Here is a 20,017-nt window from a genome sequence, read left to right as displayed (position 1 = left end):
CGGTTCGGCCGTTTGTTAAAGTAATTATTTAAAGTATAAATCATCATTGACTTGCAGTTTTTGATACAAGTTTTATGAGGGCTTTGTCAAGGCTCGTTTGAAATAATTTGAATCGCCAGATCTGTCTTTTAATTCACAAACGAACAACTAGAGGTCCAACCAGTCAAGCCGTATAAACGAAAACGACCTTACCAGTCAAGCCGTAGTGTTCAAAGATTCTATATGTAACCTCATTCATATTTGAGAGTTGCCAGTCGAAGTGATGTTAACCGGCGCGTTGACTAGCTGTGGCACCAACAGAGCGTAACAAAGGAATCTCCTATCATTGCTACAATCCTGATTAACTACGATTTTTTAATTAAGAAATATCACCATAAGGATATCAACTCTATCATTTGACGAAATTTGGTATTTTTTTTAATTGAATATATTACGAAAACATAATGGGACTTTAAAACTAATTAGTACATAACGTGACTTTTTCTTGCGTTTTCATTGGCTCAGCCACCGGGCACTATTTAGCCATAGTCCCGGGACTATGGTTTCACGCCGGACTATAGTTTGGCGCGCTTTTAATTACGAACGTCATATTGACGAAAATGACGTCACTGTCGCTATCTGCGCTGTTCACTGGCAAACAAGCTATGTGCGGACGACGTGACTTTTTTTCAGCGTTTTCATTGGCTCAGCCCTCAGTCACTATTTAGACATAGTCCCGGGGCGGGACTATGGTTTGGCGGATTTTTTGTTACGAATGTCATATTGACGAAAATGACGTCACTGTTGCTATCTGCGCTGTGTGCTAAAAATACATGTCACGGTTTGGAAAATTGAATGCTGACGAATTTACAACAGAACAAAAAAGCAAAATATACGGTGGCTGATTTATGCCATTTCGTCTTTTCGCCCTGAAAAGACGAAAAGTCAAACACGAAAAGACGAAAGTGATGCACGCTAATTTGCGCCTTTAATTTGCGTCTTTTCGCCTTCAAAAATCTTGTTTTTCGTCTTTTCGGGGCAAAAAGACGAGATTTAACAAAACCTAAATTTCGTCTTTTCGCCCCGTGTATCACACTCGTTTTTTCGTGTTTTATTTTTCGTCTTTTCGCCTCAAAAACACGAGATACAGAGATGTTTAAATTTCGTCTTGTCGGGGCGAAAAGACGAAATTTAAGGTTTTTTCATTCTCGTCTTTTCGGGGCGAAAAGACGAAATGGCACAAATCAGCCACCGTATTATTGAACTGAGCAAGCAACGAAATGAGTATTTTCAATGGTTTCTGCCTGAAATTTATCTAGACGTCTCCGACCATGACATTTCTAAACGTTAGACGCACTCGTTTAAAAAAATGTTATAGGTGATCGTGCATAATTGTTTGTCCTATTATTTATTTCATTTTTTTATGTACTAAAAAACATTATTGCCTTCTTCTGAGGGTACTATGGTCTTATAGTGGTGTTTTGTGATGGCATAGTAACCCTTGTCTCCAGCTAGCCCGAATATGCCCCGTTCTACTTTTCTCTCATCATCTACAACGGAGACAATGGCATGACGTCATAATAGATACATTATGTAAACACATCTGTGACGTCACATGTCTGTTGCTAAACTGCTTAGCAATCCCTGAAGGCGGAGTTTATCAATCTCTTCCAATATTTAGCGTAAAATCTTGCGCTCACGATGGATACGGTGGATAAACGTCTATTGCTAACGTGGTTAGCAATGGTTGGTACCATGCATCAAGCCCCAGCAATCTACCGGGATCTCATATGGTAAGTTGTAGCATTTTTTTCTTGTTATTTTTTTTCTATCAACGCTCCAATATGAACATTATTTACTTCGATCTCTTACAACTTTACAAATACTGTTTTTGCTAGGTACTGAAGTTGACGTACATGTATGATATCATTTGATTAAAAAATATTCTGTTTCAGTGAGGAGCCCGAGTTGGGGTTTGCCATAAAAATGCTGTACCGTCTTACCGGAAGTGAGGTTGAGAGAGTTTGCCCCGCGCCATGTGATATCATATGGGTAATTATTGCATGTCATTTAAATGGTACATTTTGACTTGAGTTAAGTTTACTGTAAATTATTTTAATAGTGTATTATTGAGCTTTCCCATTCATTTGCCTTTCCAAATCAATTAAAAGCTAAACTTTTGTTTGTATGGATTGAAAAGATCGATATGCTGGGTCAACATTTGTTTTCCGCATACTTGACATAGTATTTTCTGAAATCAAAAAAAAGCAATCTAGTCTTGCGTGTTTTACTGGCCTTTTCCTCCTCCAATTAAACCTTTTACACTCCCATAATTGAGCCATATATTTTGATTCCGTTATTAAGGGTTACAGAATATGGCAGTTTTACTGAAATAATAATGTTATAATTCAATTCATTCATTAAGCGCATCGGAGAAGAAGCGTTTTGGAACGTACTTTGCGTCTTGATGACGATGCTGTTGACATACGCAACATCAATTGGCGAAAGTGCCAAAAAGAAAATCAAAGAATACAGAGACTGGAGGGCTCGTAAGTAATACTATCCATCTATAATAATTTGTGTAACAGTGAATTGCTATCATGTGTTATAGCATTCGCGTCGATTAGGTACGCATTTCGATACGTAAACGACATATTTCGAGACGAACATTTCGCTGAATCGCCGAAATGACATCTTTGGTAAGCTTCTGGGCTTGTTTGATGTACGTTGATGCTTTCTTCAACTGGTATAGTACTATACATGCGCGTACAATTTGTTTAAAACTTCCGGTTGCGTTAAAAGGTGTCTATATTTGACACTTGGTAAGCGTTCGTTAGTTCCTGTAATATTGATTTTGTACATATACGGTACATCATGGTGACCCTATTGGGTGTTAAAATAACCTCTCCATTTAAAATGTTAGTGGCTGTTTAACAGTTCATACTACCACTACACAGTTCAGTTGACTAACTCACTAGTAGAACGTTGGTTGAAAGGTTGGGTGGTTGACCCACAATTTGTTCAGTCTGGATTTGAAGCAATTAAGCGTTGGCGATGTAACCACTTCCTCTGAGAGCGAGTTCCATGTCTTAATTATTCGATTACTGAAGAAATTTGAGTTTAGCCTAAATCATTTTTTGAAGAGTTTTTCGATTGTCCTCTAGTTGCTATACCCGTTAGTTCTCTGAACATAGTTGTTTGATCCAGAATGTCTATTTTGTTTAAAATCTTGTAGACTTGAATCACATCTGCCCTGTTTCTTCTATATTCTAACCTTGGTAGCCCGAGTTTCTTGATACGCTCTGAATACGATAAGTTTTGAATTGATGATATCCTTTTAGTTGCTCTTCGTTGTACGTTTTCCAGTGCAATTTTATAACGTGTCAACATTGGTGACCAGATTGTAGCTGCGTATTCCAAATGGGGACGAATTAAAGTTTTGTATAGAGTAATAAACATGGTCGGACTCATATAGGTGAAGGTGCGGAACACTATTCCCAACATCCTATTCGCTTTTAAGGCTGCTGCATTACATTGTGCTGTGAATTTGAGTTGGTTGTCTATAGTGACTCCAAGATCCTTTTCCATGGTTACTCGAGAGATAGTAGTCGTGTTGCCTTGTGTTGTAAGGGTGTAATTGTGGTTTCCCAGATTGTTTCCAATTTCCAAGAATTTACATTTGTCTGTGTTTAGGCTCATTAACCATGTCGACGTCCAGTCACACATTTTGTTGATATTTTCTTGCAGCTTAGAACGGTCATCATCTGATGTGATTTTTGCTGATAGTTTAGTGTCATCTGCAAATAGCTTTATTGTTAACGTAAATTAGGAATAGGATTGGTTCCAGCACACTCCCCTGTGGTACGCCACTGGTGACGGGTAGTTCTGTTGATAGTTGACCATTGACTGTGACACTTTGAACGTTGTTGCAGTTATCCAACTTAGAATTTTCCCTCCAATACTGTAGCTTCTCAATTTGTGGATAAGAAATCTGTGTGAAACCTTGTCAAACGCTTTACTAAAGTCTAAGTATATCACGTCGATGTTACTTCCTGAGTCTAGTCCACTATACCAATCTTCAAGTGTTTCTAATAATTGTGTAATGCAAGATCTTCCTGGCCTAAACCCATGCTGGTGTGGAGTAAAGAGATTGTTGTTGTCCATATGCTCAAGAAGAATATCTCTGATTATTCGTTGCATAATGTTTGATGGTACTGAGGTTAGGCTGATGGGCCTGTAATTATTGGCTTATTTTTTGCTCCTTTTTTGAAAATTGTTGTAACTATTGCTCTGTTCCAATCTTTTGGTAATGTTGATTCATCGAGTGATTTCCTGTAAATTATGGATAGAGGTTTTTTGATGACATCAGCAGTTTCACAAATGAATTTAGGGTGTAGATTATCTCGTCCAGGAGATTTATTGGGGTTAATTCTTTTAATTGCTTTGAGGACAGTTTTTTCGCTTATGTTGATATCCGTCAGTACGCTGTTGACTTGTCTTGGAATAACCACTGGCAATGGTAGATCCCCGTCATTAACGAAGACACTGGCAAAGAAAGTGTTCAGGACAGTCGCAGTTTCTTCGTTATTTGTTGTAATTGTTCCGTTTCCGGCTTCGATACTCCCTATCGTTGATTTAGTCTTGGTTTTGGATCGGACTCGGGACCAAAAAACTTTCGGATTTGTTTTGATTTTCAGAGATAAATCCTCTTCATACTTATATTTTGATTTTCTAATGATTTTTGTTGCATTGTTACGGGCTGTTTGGTAGCTTTGGAAGTTCTCAGGAGTCTTGATATTAAGGTATTTGTACCATTTTCGTTTTTTCAATGCTATTGCTGCACGAGCTTCCCTGTCAATTTCTGGATTGTGTGGTCGACTGGAGTGTTGTACCCTACTCACTGGTATATGTTTTTCTATAATGGTTTGGAGATGTTCAGTAAAGTACGTCCAGGCGTTCGCAATACCATCTATATTGTTTAGGAAGTCACAGTCAATGATGTACAAATCTTCCTTGATAGCTTCATAGTCTCCTCTCTGGAAATTTAGCTTCCTCACATTGATGTTATTGTTTACCGGATTGGTGTAGCAGATCATTTTAAATATGATACCCACATGGTCGCTTTTGCCAATACTGTCTAGGTACGTGATGTTTTCTATCATTTCCTCCTCATTTGTGAATATTAAGTCTAATAGAGATGGGATTTGTTTCTCCCGAAGTCTTGTTGGTTGTCTTAGATGTTGATGCAGGAATTTGTTCCTAATAGTTTCAAGAAATTTACTTGCGGGGTTGTTCGGACCTGCCATTGATATTTGAAGTTCCCAATTAATTTCCTTGTAATTTAAATCTCCTAACAGCAATATATGGGTTGGTTTGTTGTTGTCTATCCCATCAATAATTCTGTTCAGAAGCATGTTGTTTTCTTCAGTGCTATTCGGGCTCCTATAGATACAACATATATGAAGGATGTCTCTGTTTTGTAGCTTGATCTCACATTTGACATAATCTAGACAATGGTGTTCCTTAATTTGTTCTGCATTCAGATTATTGGTAATAATGGTTCCCCGCGATTCACTACTTCCGAGGTATGACGTGTACCCGTCAATGTTGTACAAAGCTGTGTCGATAGGTAACGTTGTAAACTTTGGGAAGATTTCAGTCAGGCATATGATTCCAGGTTTTTCTCTAGAAATGAGGTTTTCCAATTCAAGTTTTTTGGTAGTGGTTAGAGTATCCACATTTGAGTAGTAAATTTTGATGTTTTGAATTGATTCGGGGGCTGATTTTTCCTTGTTAAAACTGATAAAACTGGTCTCCTAGTCTGTTTCCTCCCTATTGCCAGGAGGAGGCATTGCTGTCATCTCTAAGTTTTCATTATCAACATGTGTGTTGTTGTAGATCAGGGTTTGTTCGTTGTCGTCATACATAGTTGTGTTGTGGTAGGCTGAGTAGCTACTTGTTTACGGATCCACGCTCATCATTCTTGCCAGTATTGGACTAATTGGTAATTTGGCATTTCCACTGTTACTGGGATATCGATGAGGATTTTGTTGAGTACTCATCATGGTTGGTTCAAAAAAATTGGTACAAGTAGCACCAGGGCAGCAGAATGCTTGACAATGACATGTTTTGTGGTCCTTTTGAACCTGTCTTTGGGTTTGGCATGGGTCGGGATGGGCCTGTGGCGGAGCATTCCCCACGCATCAGGTTACCTTCCCTTCCTATTGCCAATAAGACAGTGTGATCATTTTCTGGTTCCCTTGGTATAGTTGGAATAGGTGGAGTTGGTCTTTTATCCTTTCTTTTGTTCTTTCTTTCTTGCCTCTGTTCTCTTGTTAGGTCCCTGGTTAGGATCACTTTCCTAAAGGGTCCTTGTAGTGTGTCTTTGATTGTATGCGCCTTCTGGAGGAGATGTTTTCTTTGTTTCTTATCTTTCATCACTAGGACAGTAGGCCTGATGTAGTTATTTTTTGGTTTTCCCATTCTGTATATTGCGGCTTTATTCAATTCCTCTACCCCTAAGGCTAGACATATATGTCGGATTTGATCCTCATCCTTTGTCTTCCTTGATTGTGGACTTTCTTCGTTGGATGGTTCAGGAACATTAAACAATATAAGATTAAATTCTTTGCTTTTCCTTTCCTCAAGTTCTTTCATCCTGTTATCCACTAATTTGGTTACATTGGTTTTCATAGTGGTTTCAATGGTAGATTTAGTTTGACTAATCTCTCTTTGAATGGTGAGTTTAGTGTCCATTTCCAACTTGGTTATTCGTGTATCGATACCAGTAATTCTCTTTTCATTGGACACGTATAGTTCCTTAATTGACTTATCAATTTTGTCGAGGGTGGGCTGTACCCGGATACAGGTTCTACACTTGTAGGCTATTCCTGTTGATACACTGTTTACCTTGTGGTAGACTTCGTCTGGTACTTTGGTACACTGTTGACAAAAATTTTGCATGCAGTTCTCACACTCTAGATGTTTAGTGTTTGTGTTCAGGGGAAGATCACATTTAGCACAAAAATTGTTAGTGTCATTAAGACCCCTCTTCCTTTTGTTTTGTGTAGATTCACTGTTACATATATCCAGTCTCTCTGTACACTCACTTTCGTTATCCATATTTGACTTTATGCTTGTTACTGACATTGCTCCTTGATAAGTTTTGTTACAACTTTGCGTAGCCAGTGTTTAGTTTATGTCTCCCCTGGATGAATACCATCATATAGTAAGCTGTACGAGATACGCTTGGTAACACGACTCTTATTGCTTTTCCTAGTAGTTGTTAGATCCTCGTTGAATTTAGGTGCAAGTGTTCCCAGTCCAGTATTGAGAACGCGAATTCCATTGTTTAGTTCATCAATTTCCAGCTGCAGGGTATTAGTACTGTTTATAAACAGTTTTCCATCCTGGTGCCCCTTGGATTTGTTCCATAGGGTTATGGAGTAATATGGACACTCTAATATAACAATTGACAGTTTCTCTCCATGCTTTTGTTTCAAAGGAGTAAGCCGATTTAGTTGCTCAAGAATGTCAGAGGGCGAGACTCCAGTATTAATATCCAACACATTAGCGGTTTTTCTGGTTAGATCGCATGTTCCACACCAAAGTGCAATTAACACAGTGCCACGAGACAGAATATAATCCAGATTCTCAATAATATGATTAATTAGAAATCTTGTCCCACCGGGATACACATGCCATTCAATAGATTTTTCGGTGTCGTTCCTATAGTTAACCTGATTACGAAGTTGTCTCCCTTTACTATCTGAGATAACAACAAGTCTTCGGGTAGACCGGATATTGTTTATCTCTGTGTCAGTTTTTTCTAAATATTTGTTTAGCCTAGCTATACTCATTTAGAAAGTCATAAAGGTTCCAGGTATATAGATTTTTGTTGGTTAGTGATTCAGTTTCGTCTTTGATGCCTGGACCAGTCTATTCACGTGAACATAGTTCAGTAATCGCGTGTTCCCTTCCTTCACGTTTTTTCTTCACACTGGTGTTATAGATGGTAACTGTACATAGTGTATGAAATGCTTAAATTAGCTAGTATGAATACAAAATACATTAGTGTACATGAACTAAACGTATTTTATTATTATGTAGTCCGTTTTCGCGGGGGCCCGTCATGCAGAAGACATGTTAACACGATTGTTGGATTTAACCTGATTTAACCTGATCGCAAATCGTTGGTAGCTGGAATCAGCCGCGCTCACATAACTTTAGTTACATAATTGGATATGTTTTAGACTTTCCAAACCATTTATACAGCCAATATTGTCGAATTTCTTCGTTGGTTCCTTCTTCAAATTTTCCTCGCGTCCGCCATTGATGCGCGCGCAACCGGATCAATGAAGAGCCTTCCCAAACATTTGACAAATATGTTTTGATATAATCTTACATAGGGCCAGTCCGTTGCCAAGATTGCGGCACCACTCCTTGCCAAGTGGAGAGAAAAACGCTTTGGAAACCGGTAGGATCCCGTAAGAGGGAAATGGCCAACCTCTCTCATAGGTCAAAGGCCATGCGCCTGTTCAGCGATGGCCTTGAGCTGTCTGTAATGCTCACAAAGGAACTGCCAGAGGATGAACTATATTGGCAGAGAAAATGTTATGACCAATTTGGAGAGGACCAAGTCAAACTCTTCCCTCGTTGCATCAGGAAAAAACTGGATTACTGGTATCCCATCCCACGCTAGGTTCGTATACATGTACAGTAGATCTAAATGATGTCCTTGAATAAACGTGTTATACTTCACAAGTGAATGATATTGCTGTTCTGTAAGCAAACTTTTATGATATATGTTTTGATTGCAGATTCATATCATCGTGGGAGGATGTCGATGTCGGACACAATTGGCACGGATATGGACTTTGATTTTGGATTACGGCTGATAGATTCGCTATCATTGGATTTTTTAAACAGTTTTTACTGATTAAGATCAACTATAATCTTTACCATTTTTGTCTATAAATTTTGGTTTCATTTCTGTATATCCTGTTAGATATAAACATCTTAATATATTATTGATTTAAGAAAATATCAATTGCAAAATTGTTTAAATTGTTTCTTTGGTATTTATCTTTATAGAAACCGTGATATCTGTAGATGGATTAAGCATAGGCTTTATTTCAATATTGTTTTCATTGATTCTATAAGAATCTTGATCATTGATGGCCTGTAAAAGAATTGTACAAATGCGTGTTGTATTGATGAATAACAACATTGTGTTTCGATGCCTTTCCATGTCTATTCGATTCTGTAGTTTTGTGTAACTGGATTGAGCAGGTTATATTTGGTTTGGTCGGATAACTTGAATGTTAGATTTAAATGCGTTTCATATGTTTGTGAAGGTTCTTTATATTTCCAACACTACGGAACTACCCCATTCTAAAGGAATATCACAAGATGATGAGTTACATCCCGATCTCACAAAAATGGACCAATCAATCTGAACGGAGAGGTCGAAGGTCATGCTTTCATCTAGATTTAGCTAGGTATGTAATTAACACGTGATGATTATATAACGACTAAAGTATTGATGATCAAATACATTTCATATATTTCATGGTGATTTTGATGTTGTTGCTGCTGCTGCAGCTGCTGCTACTGCTGATGATGATGCAATGTAAACATAAATTTTATCCTTTTCTTCTTTTTGCAGATGGGATCACATTATTGGGTGATCGGGCAAGACGACCTGAGTCTGAGTTCTCGCAAGGCCGTACGGCTCACTTATCCGATCAGGTGGTTTTTCCCCGGGTACTCCGGTTTCCCCCACCACACATAGAGCCTTCGCAAACATTCTTTCTATTTCTATTCTTTCATACTTTGTTCATCTCAACAGTCGCGATTACATTGATAATTAAAATCACATCGCAATTAATCCTTTAGAGTTGTGTTAATGAATCGCATTGTAGTGGGTAATTGACTACGTCATAATGGTCATTTCCAGGGTAATTGTTATTGATGGTGGAGAAGTAAATTCGCATTTAGATTGCCTATATCTGTATTGGTCGTTTGTAATAAAATGTACTGATTACAAATTGTAGAATGTTCAAATCTCGTCTAGCTTATGTGTTGGGATATATATGCAACAGTCTTTCCTATAATTAAAATACAAGATATAGGTAATGTAAAAAAATCAAATGTCTAAATCCGAGTTGGCTTTCTTTACCATTCAATAAACATTACAACTTCGAATTCCACACGGAAAGAAGGATCCCTGAGGGAACTTGCAATTGACGCAAGCAAACACGTGGACAGCTCATATCAAAGGTAATGCTCGCTACGTTCAGCAGAACGATATAGGATTAAGGTGTTCTAACAGAAATGTATTCAAACTATATTCCAGGTAATGCTTAAGGTTCCGTTAACAACACATCAATCACTGGTGGTACCGTTATCGATCTCTTAAACAAAACCCATTTGACGATTTCGGTAATTATACGTTTATATATACCACAATTAGCGACTGAGTCAAATTGCGACTGAGTCAAATTGCATTTCATTTTACTTTGGTTGGTTGAGTTTTAAATAATGAAAACGTCTAAACATCTGCACAAACTCGTCGAGATCTTTCAAATGTAAAAATAAATGCCGAAAAGATGGAATCATGTACACCAGTCTGGTCGCCGTCCACGTGTGTCTGTCTGTACAAGAATGTCTATTGTGTAGTGTTTGTGTGTATACGTGACTTTCCGTCCGTCCGGTCCGGCTTTCTGAACGTACAGGCGGATTGACGGAGAGAGGCAAAGGAACGAACGGACGAATAGACAGACATCCATTCTAAATAGACAAACAAATGGACGGACGGACGGATAGACAGATACAAGGACTGCATTTCGTTTTTGTAGTCCATCCGTACATATGTGTTTGTGTACATATGATCATCTCTCACTGTTACGGCGTCTCCGTCCATTCGTTGGTCGTCTCTATTAGTCACAAAGCTTGTTTTTTTTTCATCATTTTCTATAATTTTACGTGTAGAATAGAGGATATACGAGTCTTTTTAAAGATGAAAAAAAAACACTTGTATTTTTGTTGGAATCTGATGAGATGTTGTCTATACAAGGTAGCGGATGTCTTCATCGCTATTTCGGACATGTACAAGTAGGAAAGAATGAGTGGTTCACTCCGTACCTAGGAGGCGAATCTGGTCAGAATTTTCTATGACCAAGAGCAATATAAATACGTGGTCTTGCAGTCGTTTAAAAAAAGAGCCATCTCGTTTAAAGGTTACTTGGGTTAAGGACATTCATTGTATGTTGAAGATTACCCATTCTAACGAGCTGTTGGAAAGTGTGATGTTAAGACTTCCAGCTTCAAGATCACGAAACGGTCTTAAGTCTAAAACAAGTATAGACTTATTCAATAAAAAAAGACGTAAATAATCATTACGTAATATTTGATTGGCTAAGTCGTGATCCTTGAGCCTGCAGGACTAAACAACGGTACCCAGTAATGTATGACCTTGACTTTGTCGACATGATTGCTTTGCCCCAGAACCACACGTCTTCAGGATTGGAATTATACAACCGATAAATGAAAATAAACAAAAACATTCGATTAGATTAGTTTGAAAACTTTTTACTTATGATAAATCCAATTCTTGCACCAAATTATTGATATATATTATTAGAAACAATTCCGATTTCTGCAAACATCATGTGGCGATGCGTTGCTGAGAGCTCCAGACTTGTAGAACACTGTCAGTGTGTTCGCTAGAGATAAAATGACAATAGATTAGATCAGGGTAAAAGAAGTAATATCAACGATGTTACTTCGTGTTATTCCGAGTAACCTCGTGTTATTCCGGGCAACTTCGTGTTGTTCCGGGTAACTCCGTATTATTCCGGGTAACACGAGATCCTTACAAACGTATGTCAAAAGGATACAAATTACTGCAAATAGTGAACATGGGACAAAAAGGTAATCCTTACCGTTTAGAGATTGTCGAATTTTAAAAACAATTAATGAGTATACACATAGAAACAAACACGGTCACATAAAATTCACAATAGAAAATACAAGAAGACATAATGTAGGAAACAAATATGATAGATTAACAAGAGACCCCAAAGGGATCTTGGCGCCCACCAAAGAATGATCTACGTCTGACAATGGAAAGAGGGATCTTTTCTCTACTTTTTAAACTTTTACTACATATAAATAGCTTCATTTGAAATCAAACGGAATAAATGCGTAACCACTTATTTCAGTCAAACAACAATGGGTAAATTCTACTGAAAACTGTAACGGAATAAACTGTGGCATTCCTATATCAGAGATTATATAAACTTGATTTATCCGTTGCTATTAATTTCGTAGAACATTATCAGCTGTATGATATGGTGTTACAATTTCTCTCATACCTATAATTCAGGTTTATCCCATGCCATACACGTATGCCCCCTGTATTACATGATTATCCATGAAATTTAAATTTGTGACGTCACTGCATCAAAAACACTATTTTCTCGATATTTTCAGAGAGATTTGACTAAGATTAAAGCAAACAAAGTGATTTGGGTTAAAAATATCGTGAAATTTTCATGTATGGAGAATTGACTTGCAATTGCGGGTTTTGTTGAACTTATTTCTCAAAATAATGGGTTATAATAATTGTAAAATTGTAACAAAACGTCGAGGTATGAATAAAAAATACCTTTACACCCAGGATCACAAAATGTTATAAAACCCGCAGACAGCCACGGGTTATACCACATTTTGTGACCCTCGGGTAAAATATCTCTATCGTTCATATCCACATATGAAAGAGTCTTATAATAACATATGATGTAGATGTAAATCTTTATCAGGTAGGGCTTACCTGTCTCGTAATAGTCGTAGATTGTTACAGGGACCTCTTTTACTTTAGCTACAATACTGCTCCTAAATACCTGGATGGTAACACACATTGTCTTGTCGGTCACCTATAACAAGATTTTTGCATGTACAGGAAAGCAAAAGTTTTAGCGTTCGGTTAAATTTAACGTATTTAGCAGGCGATCAGAATCATACGAAAAGTTTCAACAATTATAAACTATTTATTCAAATGTAAATCACGAAAAGTAATCGCAGTGGATAATGTAGTATGATAACGTTATATTACGTTTGGGTACAGAAACTGCAATCAGAATAATACCTCCCACATATAAATAGTAATGAAATGACATAAAATAAAAAATAAAATAAAAAGAATATAAAAACTGTTATAATACACCTAAATAACACAATGACATTATTGTAGAAAACTTAGAAAACTAATGTATATCAAAATTCATCGCAAACGTCCGAATTCAAAAATATAAAAATAGCCTAAAGAGAAATTTACATGAAAAGTTTGTGGTTACTTCATTTGTGATTTGAACGTTCGACATGTTTTATATTAGTGGTTCAACCAGATCCCCATTAAAACAACGAAATATTCTACACAACGAACATTTTATGCTATATAAAGTATAACGCATTGAAAGATGCTTGCAAAATAATAAATTCAGATTTTTTTGAAAAGTCATACATGTAAAATGTAGATCATGTATTGTACATGTATATAAAGGACAATTAAGGATTTCATGAAATGTATCATATAAGATTCTTCAATTTAGCTTGTTACGAACATTTTCATTGGCTGAAAAATTTACTTTATCAGCCTATGAAGGAAAAAATGCGTCGCCCTTGAACGAGTTGGTTTGCTGATAATGCTATTATAGATAAACGAGTCCCAAAATGAATTTTGAATATTGAAGAGATTACCTTCAGTAAATTGAATAAAAAAGATTAACTTGAACGATGTGGAGAGTATGTTAAGGAAATATAACACAAAAATCTGAGTGTACTCTCATCATGAACCGGTTATTTAGAATACACTCAGTTTTTTATGTTATATCTCCATAATATAAAAAATCTATTCAACTTAATCCTTATAAACAGAGATTTCCCATATATACAGTGACTTACATAGTCAAAATACATCTCTATATTTTCTTCTTTCTGTTCTGCCCGTTTAAAAGTTGGTGCAGCATTTGTTTTTATTGTAGTAATATCCCCTTCCGTCCCCGTCGGAAAACCCACATCTAAAAGAGCCATTGTACTCTGCCCTTCTCGCAGCCACCTACAAAACAGAAAAATAAAAAAGAGACATAATCCCAGTGCAACGAACATTATCTAACTAAGGAAACTCTTTTGTGTTGTAGATTTAAATAAATCGAGAATTGTTGAGCCAGTTGTCCTCGAATGACGCAAATTTATTCAATCGTACATTTAACAACGTTTTAGGAAAACGACAGGAATGTGTTGAAGAAGACATATAGATCTTAAGTTTCATACGAGATTAATAAAACGATAATAAGAATCTATATAAAAAAAACACACACAAAAATCCTCGGAGTTTCAGGAAATCTTATTTGAAATAAACAAAAATTTAATACGTTAGAAGGTCTAAAAATAACTATAGATAATTTACCGGAAGCAAACATCCAGTTTGAAAACCTTCCATTGTTTCGTTTCTCAATGTAGTATTCATTGCAAAAGCTGGTTCACGTAGCTCTTCTTCAACGTTGAAAAATACAGAAACCTGGTTTAAAGAATATAGCATAGATATATGATATATAATCTTGCCTTTCATGACATTAAGATATCTAATAAGTATTATGAAGTAATTAAATTATAGCATAATAAAGATATCATAATGCAACAACTAATGTTGCTATAATGAAATGTTGGAAAGTTCTTGAACTTATTTGAAAAAAACACCATCTGCATTGTAATTTCGCCCACGACCCTCTTTACATTAGAATTTTCCTCAGATTATATACCGATTATTGAATCATTTACCTCCACTAAACAGATCCCCGTGCCTGTAGCACTGACTGTCAATTCCTGGGTATTGTTTACATACGGAATCTGTGTAAAGGAAGACTCGTTATGTTATTGTAACTCTGAGGGTAATTCTGATAATCAATTAACCTATCATTAGCTGCATCTTTTTTTGGCCAGAACAAACACAATCATGTTTTTGAAAGCATTTAAGATTAAGACATTGTCCCGTTTTCATAATGAAGATTTATCATGTTCTCCTTCAAATATCGATAGATACAACTTAAACTATACAATTTAGAAAGTAAATTCAAGTTTAATTTAGAATTTATATAGTGTACAATTCTTTAAAGATGCTCCGCCGCCTATTTTCATCATTTGAACAATAATTGGTGTTTAATCGTGTATATATATATGTCTAATTAACACCAAAAATAATATAAAATAATTTATTATGTCTTTGGTGCATTCGCAATCAGCACTTCATGCCATATAGGATATAGTGCCATGGATATTTTTCGGGATGCAATTAATTATTTTTGAAATTTTTAACTTGAAGTAAAATTAGAAGCTCAAACTTTTCAACGATGGTAATGGTGCAAAGTAAGTAACTTTTGTAACTGAAGAAAAAATACTAGATCGTCTGCTGCTGTTTTTTGACAGTTAAAAATATCATTTGTCAGCGGTGGAGCATCTTTACATTAATATTAGACCTTGCTCTGTATAGAATTTCGAAAATTTATCCATTGGGAATTTGAAAATATACAGTATGTAACTTCATATATATATAATTCGTACATGTTCTTATCTTTTCTCCTAACAAAGAAACTCTAAGCTTGTTTTCTGTCGTGAATTCTCATTGGGATTATGACGTCATAGTCAATGGTCTGACGTGACGTCATATCTATATAGATATTTTTAATATCGATGAGCATCCTGAATATCAATATGAGGCCTGATTTGCAGTAATGCTGAATAGTCGTAATACTGAATAAGCGAAATGCTGAATAGGCGCAATATTGAATAGGCGAAATACTGAATAGGGGCAATACCGAATAGGGGCAATACTGAACAGGCGCAATGTTGAATAGACACAATAGGAGATTTCAGAAACGATGGCGATGACGTAACACAAAGGTACATCCGGGCGCTCAAAGGTACAACTCCGTATATCTACACATAAACATAGAGGGAAAACAGCCGCTTGCGATGTTTGTTTACATTTTATTGTAATAAATAGTACGACAATCCGAGAACTATTGCGTTATTTAAATTATAAAAAGGGTAAATAAAAATATTTAACGATAATATTTAGATATAAACATCTGGTATTTATATATTTTACTCCGTTTATACTCCATTTTCTACCGCCACGAGAAAAAAACACGGTCGCCATTAGACCTACGTATAAACATTGACAGAAGTTACAAAATTGACAGAAACTACAAATTAAATTTCAAGTTTCCCCAAATTATATACTGATATTTTAATAAGCAATTACTGTTTTCTAAGTCTTACTTGGTAAAACACCTTACGATGTGTGATTATGACCAAATTAAAATTTGCCTTCGTAGATACCCCAAGCGCACTACAGCCATTACGTATAGTACTGCCGAGATCCCGAATTTCGTCATTTTTCATAGTCACAAAATTATGTATTCTGGTTAACTCTTTCGTTAGAAATTTTGGAATTTAGTTTATAACATTCAAATGAGTCATTTTAAAGTTACTTTTATCATATTTTTAAACAAAACTTCGAGTATTTTAGAATTGTCAAAGCCGTGCGCAATGTGTCCTGGTCGGCATTTATAGTAATTACGATCTACATTGTAGCTATATTCATAAATCTAAATGTAGTCTATCTAACATGCATTCAAATTATTTTAAAGTAATATCACCTCAATTTGGGACTTCACATAACGGCACATGGAATAAAAGTGATTAAAAATAAAAAAAATAAACTCATGAAATTGAACGATTTCACTATTTTATTTTTCGAGATATCGGCAGCCATACTGTACGTCTACGTACACATAAATGTATATCTTCATTTATGTGTAACGGTGGTTTATACCATTCATTTAAAATAATAAATACATGGGAAATAACGAAATATATACATTTTACAAGTACTTATTGAGGTATGCGTTGGTAATTACGTATAAATATTATTAATTTCCCAACTATCGGCTGTTGCCCGAGGTGATCTACCAGCGAAGCCATGCACGAGCGGCCGTGGTCTGGCCATGTGGTTCACATTTCGTTATATTTATATTAAATAGTGTTATGAACAGATTTTTCGTGTATAACAGAAATATGATACATTGAAATCAATTATCTATTCATAACTTTTTCACAACGGATTTCTACGTGTGAACAAAAAGCGGGTACGTGTGACGGCCCCGGCACCGCTTCGCAAGCTGGCTTCAACACTAAATCTAAACAAATATATTTAGCAATAAACAATTGTAAATATAAATGTCTGTAACCTCTGAAACAATAAGAAACTATTTTGAAATCAGAATTTGCAAGTATGAAAGTGTATACTTTTGTCAGCGTATCGATTGTGTATCAGGGATGTACGTATCTGTTATTGTTTTTATTAGTCGCCATACCGTGTTTGTACCTTGGAGGACCCGGATGTAAACTTTCTGTGACGTCACGCCATCTTTTCTGAAATCTCCTATACTGAATAGTTCAATAGGCAAAATGCTTCCATTTTAATAACACAGAAGTAAAGATACGATAATGGTTTCGTGGCCACACCTCTGCTATCTGTAGGACTAAAGCATTGTTATTTGTGACACTGAAGATGTGACTGAAGGTCCCAGGAGATGATTCTACATTGACACTGATACTGAAGTTATCCTCGTACACGATTTCCGCCAGATTCGCGAACGCCTGAAGAGCGATAACCGTGTCCTGGGAAAATACAGAACAAAAAGCTTAAATAAGTTTCTTAGTTAAGAAAAACTAGGATATAAATAACTACTTCGGTATTTTTAAAATTGATATACAGTATATAATTGCATCTTTTAATATCATATCTTCAATATCTTCATATGTTCAAGTACCAAGGTTACGTTTCTGAGTATATTCTCGCTTCCTGTCCCCTGTCCATCTCAAATATAAATTTATACATTATGTATTTTATATATTTGTGAATGTCATCTTGTTAATGTAATTTAAATGTTCTATTTTTTTGGAACAAGCTTTATATAACGTGTGCCCAATCACATAGCACATTTGGCAATATATTATGTTTAAATTAAATTGTATACCAGGGACGCTGGCTTTTATGCTAATTTTTTATAATTTACATGAATAGATATCTATACAATGTATGAGTTGTCTTAATATCTAGAAAATAGAAGTTGAAATTTCGTTTTAGATTTCGAGATAACTTAGATAGAATTTGTTGACTTACCTGCGTTGAAACAAATCCGCCCCTTGAGTTCTGCTGTGTTACCAACCATTTCAAAACCTGTAAGCCGTTTGTGACGTCATTTCTCTCGACAAAGGCTAACATGATGTAAGCAGTGACCTCGATATCGAGTGCCCTTGACCTGGTTATTGGAGGTCGCCAGCTCGACTTGTAGGGATTAACGGCTGCGGCTTCGTTACTTGAAAGGATCCAGTACTTTTGACCATCTAGCAAATGAAATCACAGTTCGTAATCTTGAACTCGCAGGTCGAGAGGCCGCTATTTGGAAGTTTTTACACTGAACATAATACTGTTTACGTACTTCTTATGGCACATTTTGAATTTTAGCACAAAAATAATCTCGACCAGGCTAGCAAAGTGATGAAGCATTCGGCATAACCGTTATGTAAAACGCATAATATCTAGCGTGAAAAGTGATAAATCATAAATAAAAAAAAAATATTTGCATAACATTATGTTTATAACGGTCCAGTCAAATTCGACATAACGAGATAGACTTACATTCACATTCTATTGTGAGTTTAATTTTTGAATAAACCCACTACATCAAAGGAAGAAATCTCATTAGATAAGTTGTGAAGATAATGGCTACACATTATAATTATTTTGCAAGTAAGAACATATCTTAATTTTCTTAAATATTTTCTTGCTCTTCGAAATCATTTTATCCTTCCTCACTGCTTTAAATAGTCATTGTTGTAATGATTACACATTTTTGAAGGAGATATTATGTTTTTAGAAATCAACTACTATGATTACTTTTTTATAAAAAGTTATGATTTACCATAACTTTTGGATTAGAAAAGTTAATGGTTTTACATAACTTTTGTAAGTTGTGAATTTCCATAACTTTTGCTATCAGGGAGCATTAATTGTAAGGTTCTTGTTACACATGTTACACAGAATTGTTTATGTTAAAGCACTCCTTGCTGGCCATGATTACTCATACCTAAAGCTGTGTGGAGTGTAGGCCATTGCAAGATTGAAGTATAGTTAGCTTGCACAAAGATAATATGATGCACATCCTTGCATTCTTTGTGAATATTATAACATTTTGTTTTCCAAATCAAGTCAGTTTTATTTATCTATAATGATTTTTTTATAAAGGAGCAAGACTTTGGTGATTACACAGTATTTTATTTTATATTCTGATTGTATTATATACATTGGAAGCATGCGTGCAATTATTGTTTTTCACTTTTATCAAATTTCTACAGTCAATGCATATTACTGAGGAAATGCAATAAAATCAGTATTGAAATAATTTATCAAATGAGGTAATTATCTTACTTTTACAAAGATTAAATACTGATGCTGTAAAGAGTAAAAGTGTGCCATTTGCTAATTAAGATAAAGTAAGTGGACTATATAACAGCTATAGTAATCAGCACCAGTGTCACCTCCTTGTAATCAAACAGCAGAAACATGTTTGTTGTTTATGTTATACTGCAAAAGGTTTATTAGATTTATAGCTTGTGATTAAAGCTATGATTATGAAATCAAACAATAGTTGTACACAAAGGCGACTTCTATAGATATGTTTATTTGTGTTAAAAGGCAGATATTCTATGTGTATTTCTATTTTGATAGCTGAAGACCATACCTTAGGTTAGGAATTACTTGAAACAATGGAACTCCACAAACAAAGGTTGACTAAACTATGCAGAATTTGTGGAGAAACTGCTATCAAACCAGTACCAAAGTGCCCACTGCTTTAAATAGTCTATGAGTACAGAATGGTTTTTATTAAGTTTTTCCTTTGCTTAACGG

The 20,017-nt window shown here is 35.6% G+C and overlaps 2 protein-coding genes across 3 annotated transcripts in view; one reads left to right on the top strand and one right to left on the bottom strand.

Annotated features, from left to right (window-relative positions):
* The first annotated feature begins 1,588 nt into the window (after positions 1–1,588).
* On the top strand, positions 1,589–9,862 carry LOC138326945 (uncharacterized). 2 transcript variants are annotated; one of them, XM_069272914.1, is made up of 7 exons: positions 1,589–1,772; positions 1,935–2,031; positions 2,405–2,438; positions 2,511–2,528; positions 8,388–8,680; positions 8,799–9,479; positions 9,647–9,862. In XM_069272914.1, exons 1-5 carry the CDS (start codon positions 1,681–1,683, stop codon positions 8,678–8,680), a joined length of 534 nt encoding a protein of 177 aa, XP_069129015.1. In that variant the 5' UTR covers positions 1,589–1,680; the 3' UTR covers positions 8,799–9,479; positions 9,647–9,862. The 2 variants fall into 2 exon arrangements, with proteins under 2 accessions (XP_069129015.1, XP_069129014.1); XM_069272913.1 differs by having other exon boundaries at positions 1,592–1,772; positions 2,405–2,528.
* Positions 9,863–12,814: 2,952 nt separating this feature from the next.
* The window catches only part of LOC138328479 (CD109 antigen-like), a 43,418-nt gene continuing 36,215 nt past the window's right edge, over positions 12,815–20,017 (bottom strand). The window contains exons 29-34 of the mRNA XM_069275300.1: positions 18,230–18,453; positions 17,569–17,724; positions 14,821–14,889; positions 14,450–14,560; positions 13,945–14,098; positions 12,815–12,917 (exon numbers count right to left, since the gene is read on the bottom strand). Coding sequence (XP_069131401.1) covers positions 13,991–14,098; positions 14,450–14,560; positions 14,821–14,889; positions 17,569–17,724; positions 18,230–18,453 — 668 coding nt within the window. The 3' untranslated portion in view covers positions 12,815–12,917; positions 13,945–13,990. The remainder of the gene's footprint in view (positions 12,918–13,944; positions 14,099–14,449; positions 14,561–14,820; positions 14,890–17,568; positions 17,725–18,229; positions 18,454–20,017) is intronic.

The sequence above is a fragment of the Argopecten irradians genome, chromosome 7, assembly GCF_041381155.1.
Source record: "Argopecten irradians isolate NY chromosome 7, Ai_NY, whole genome shotgun sequence".
Classification (NCBI taxonomy): Eukaryota; Metazoa; Mollusca; class Bivalvia; order Pectinida; family Pectinidae; genus Argopecten; species Argopecten irradians.
This window is presented reverse-complemented; position numbering and strand designations above follow the sequence as displayed.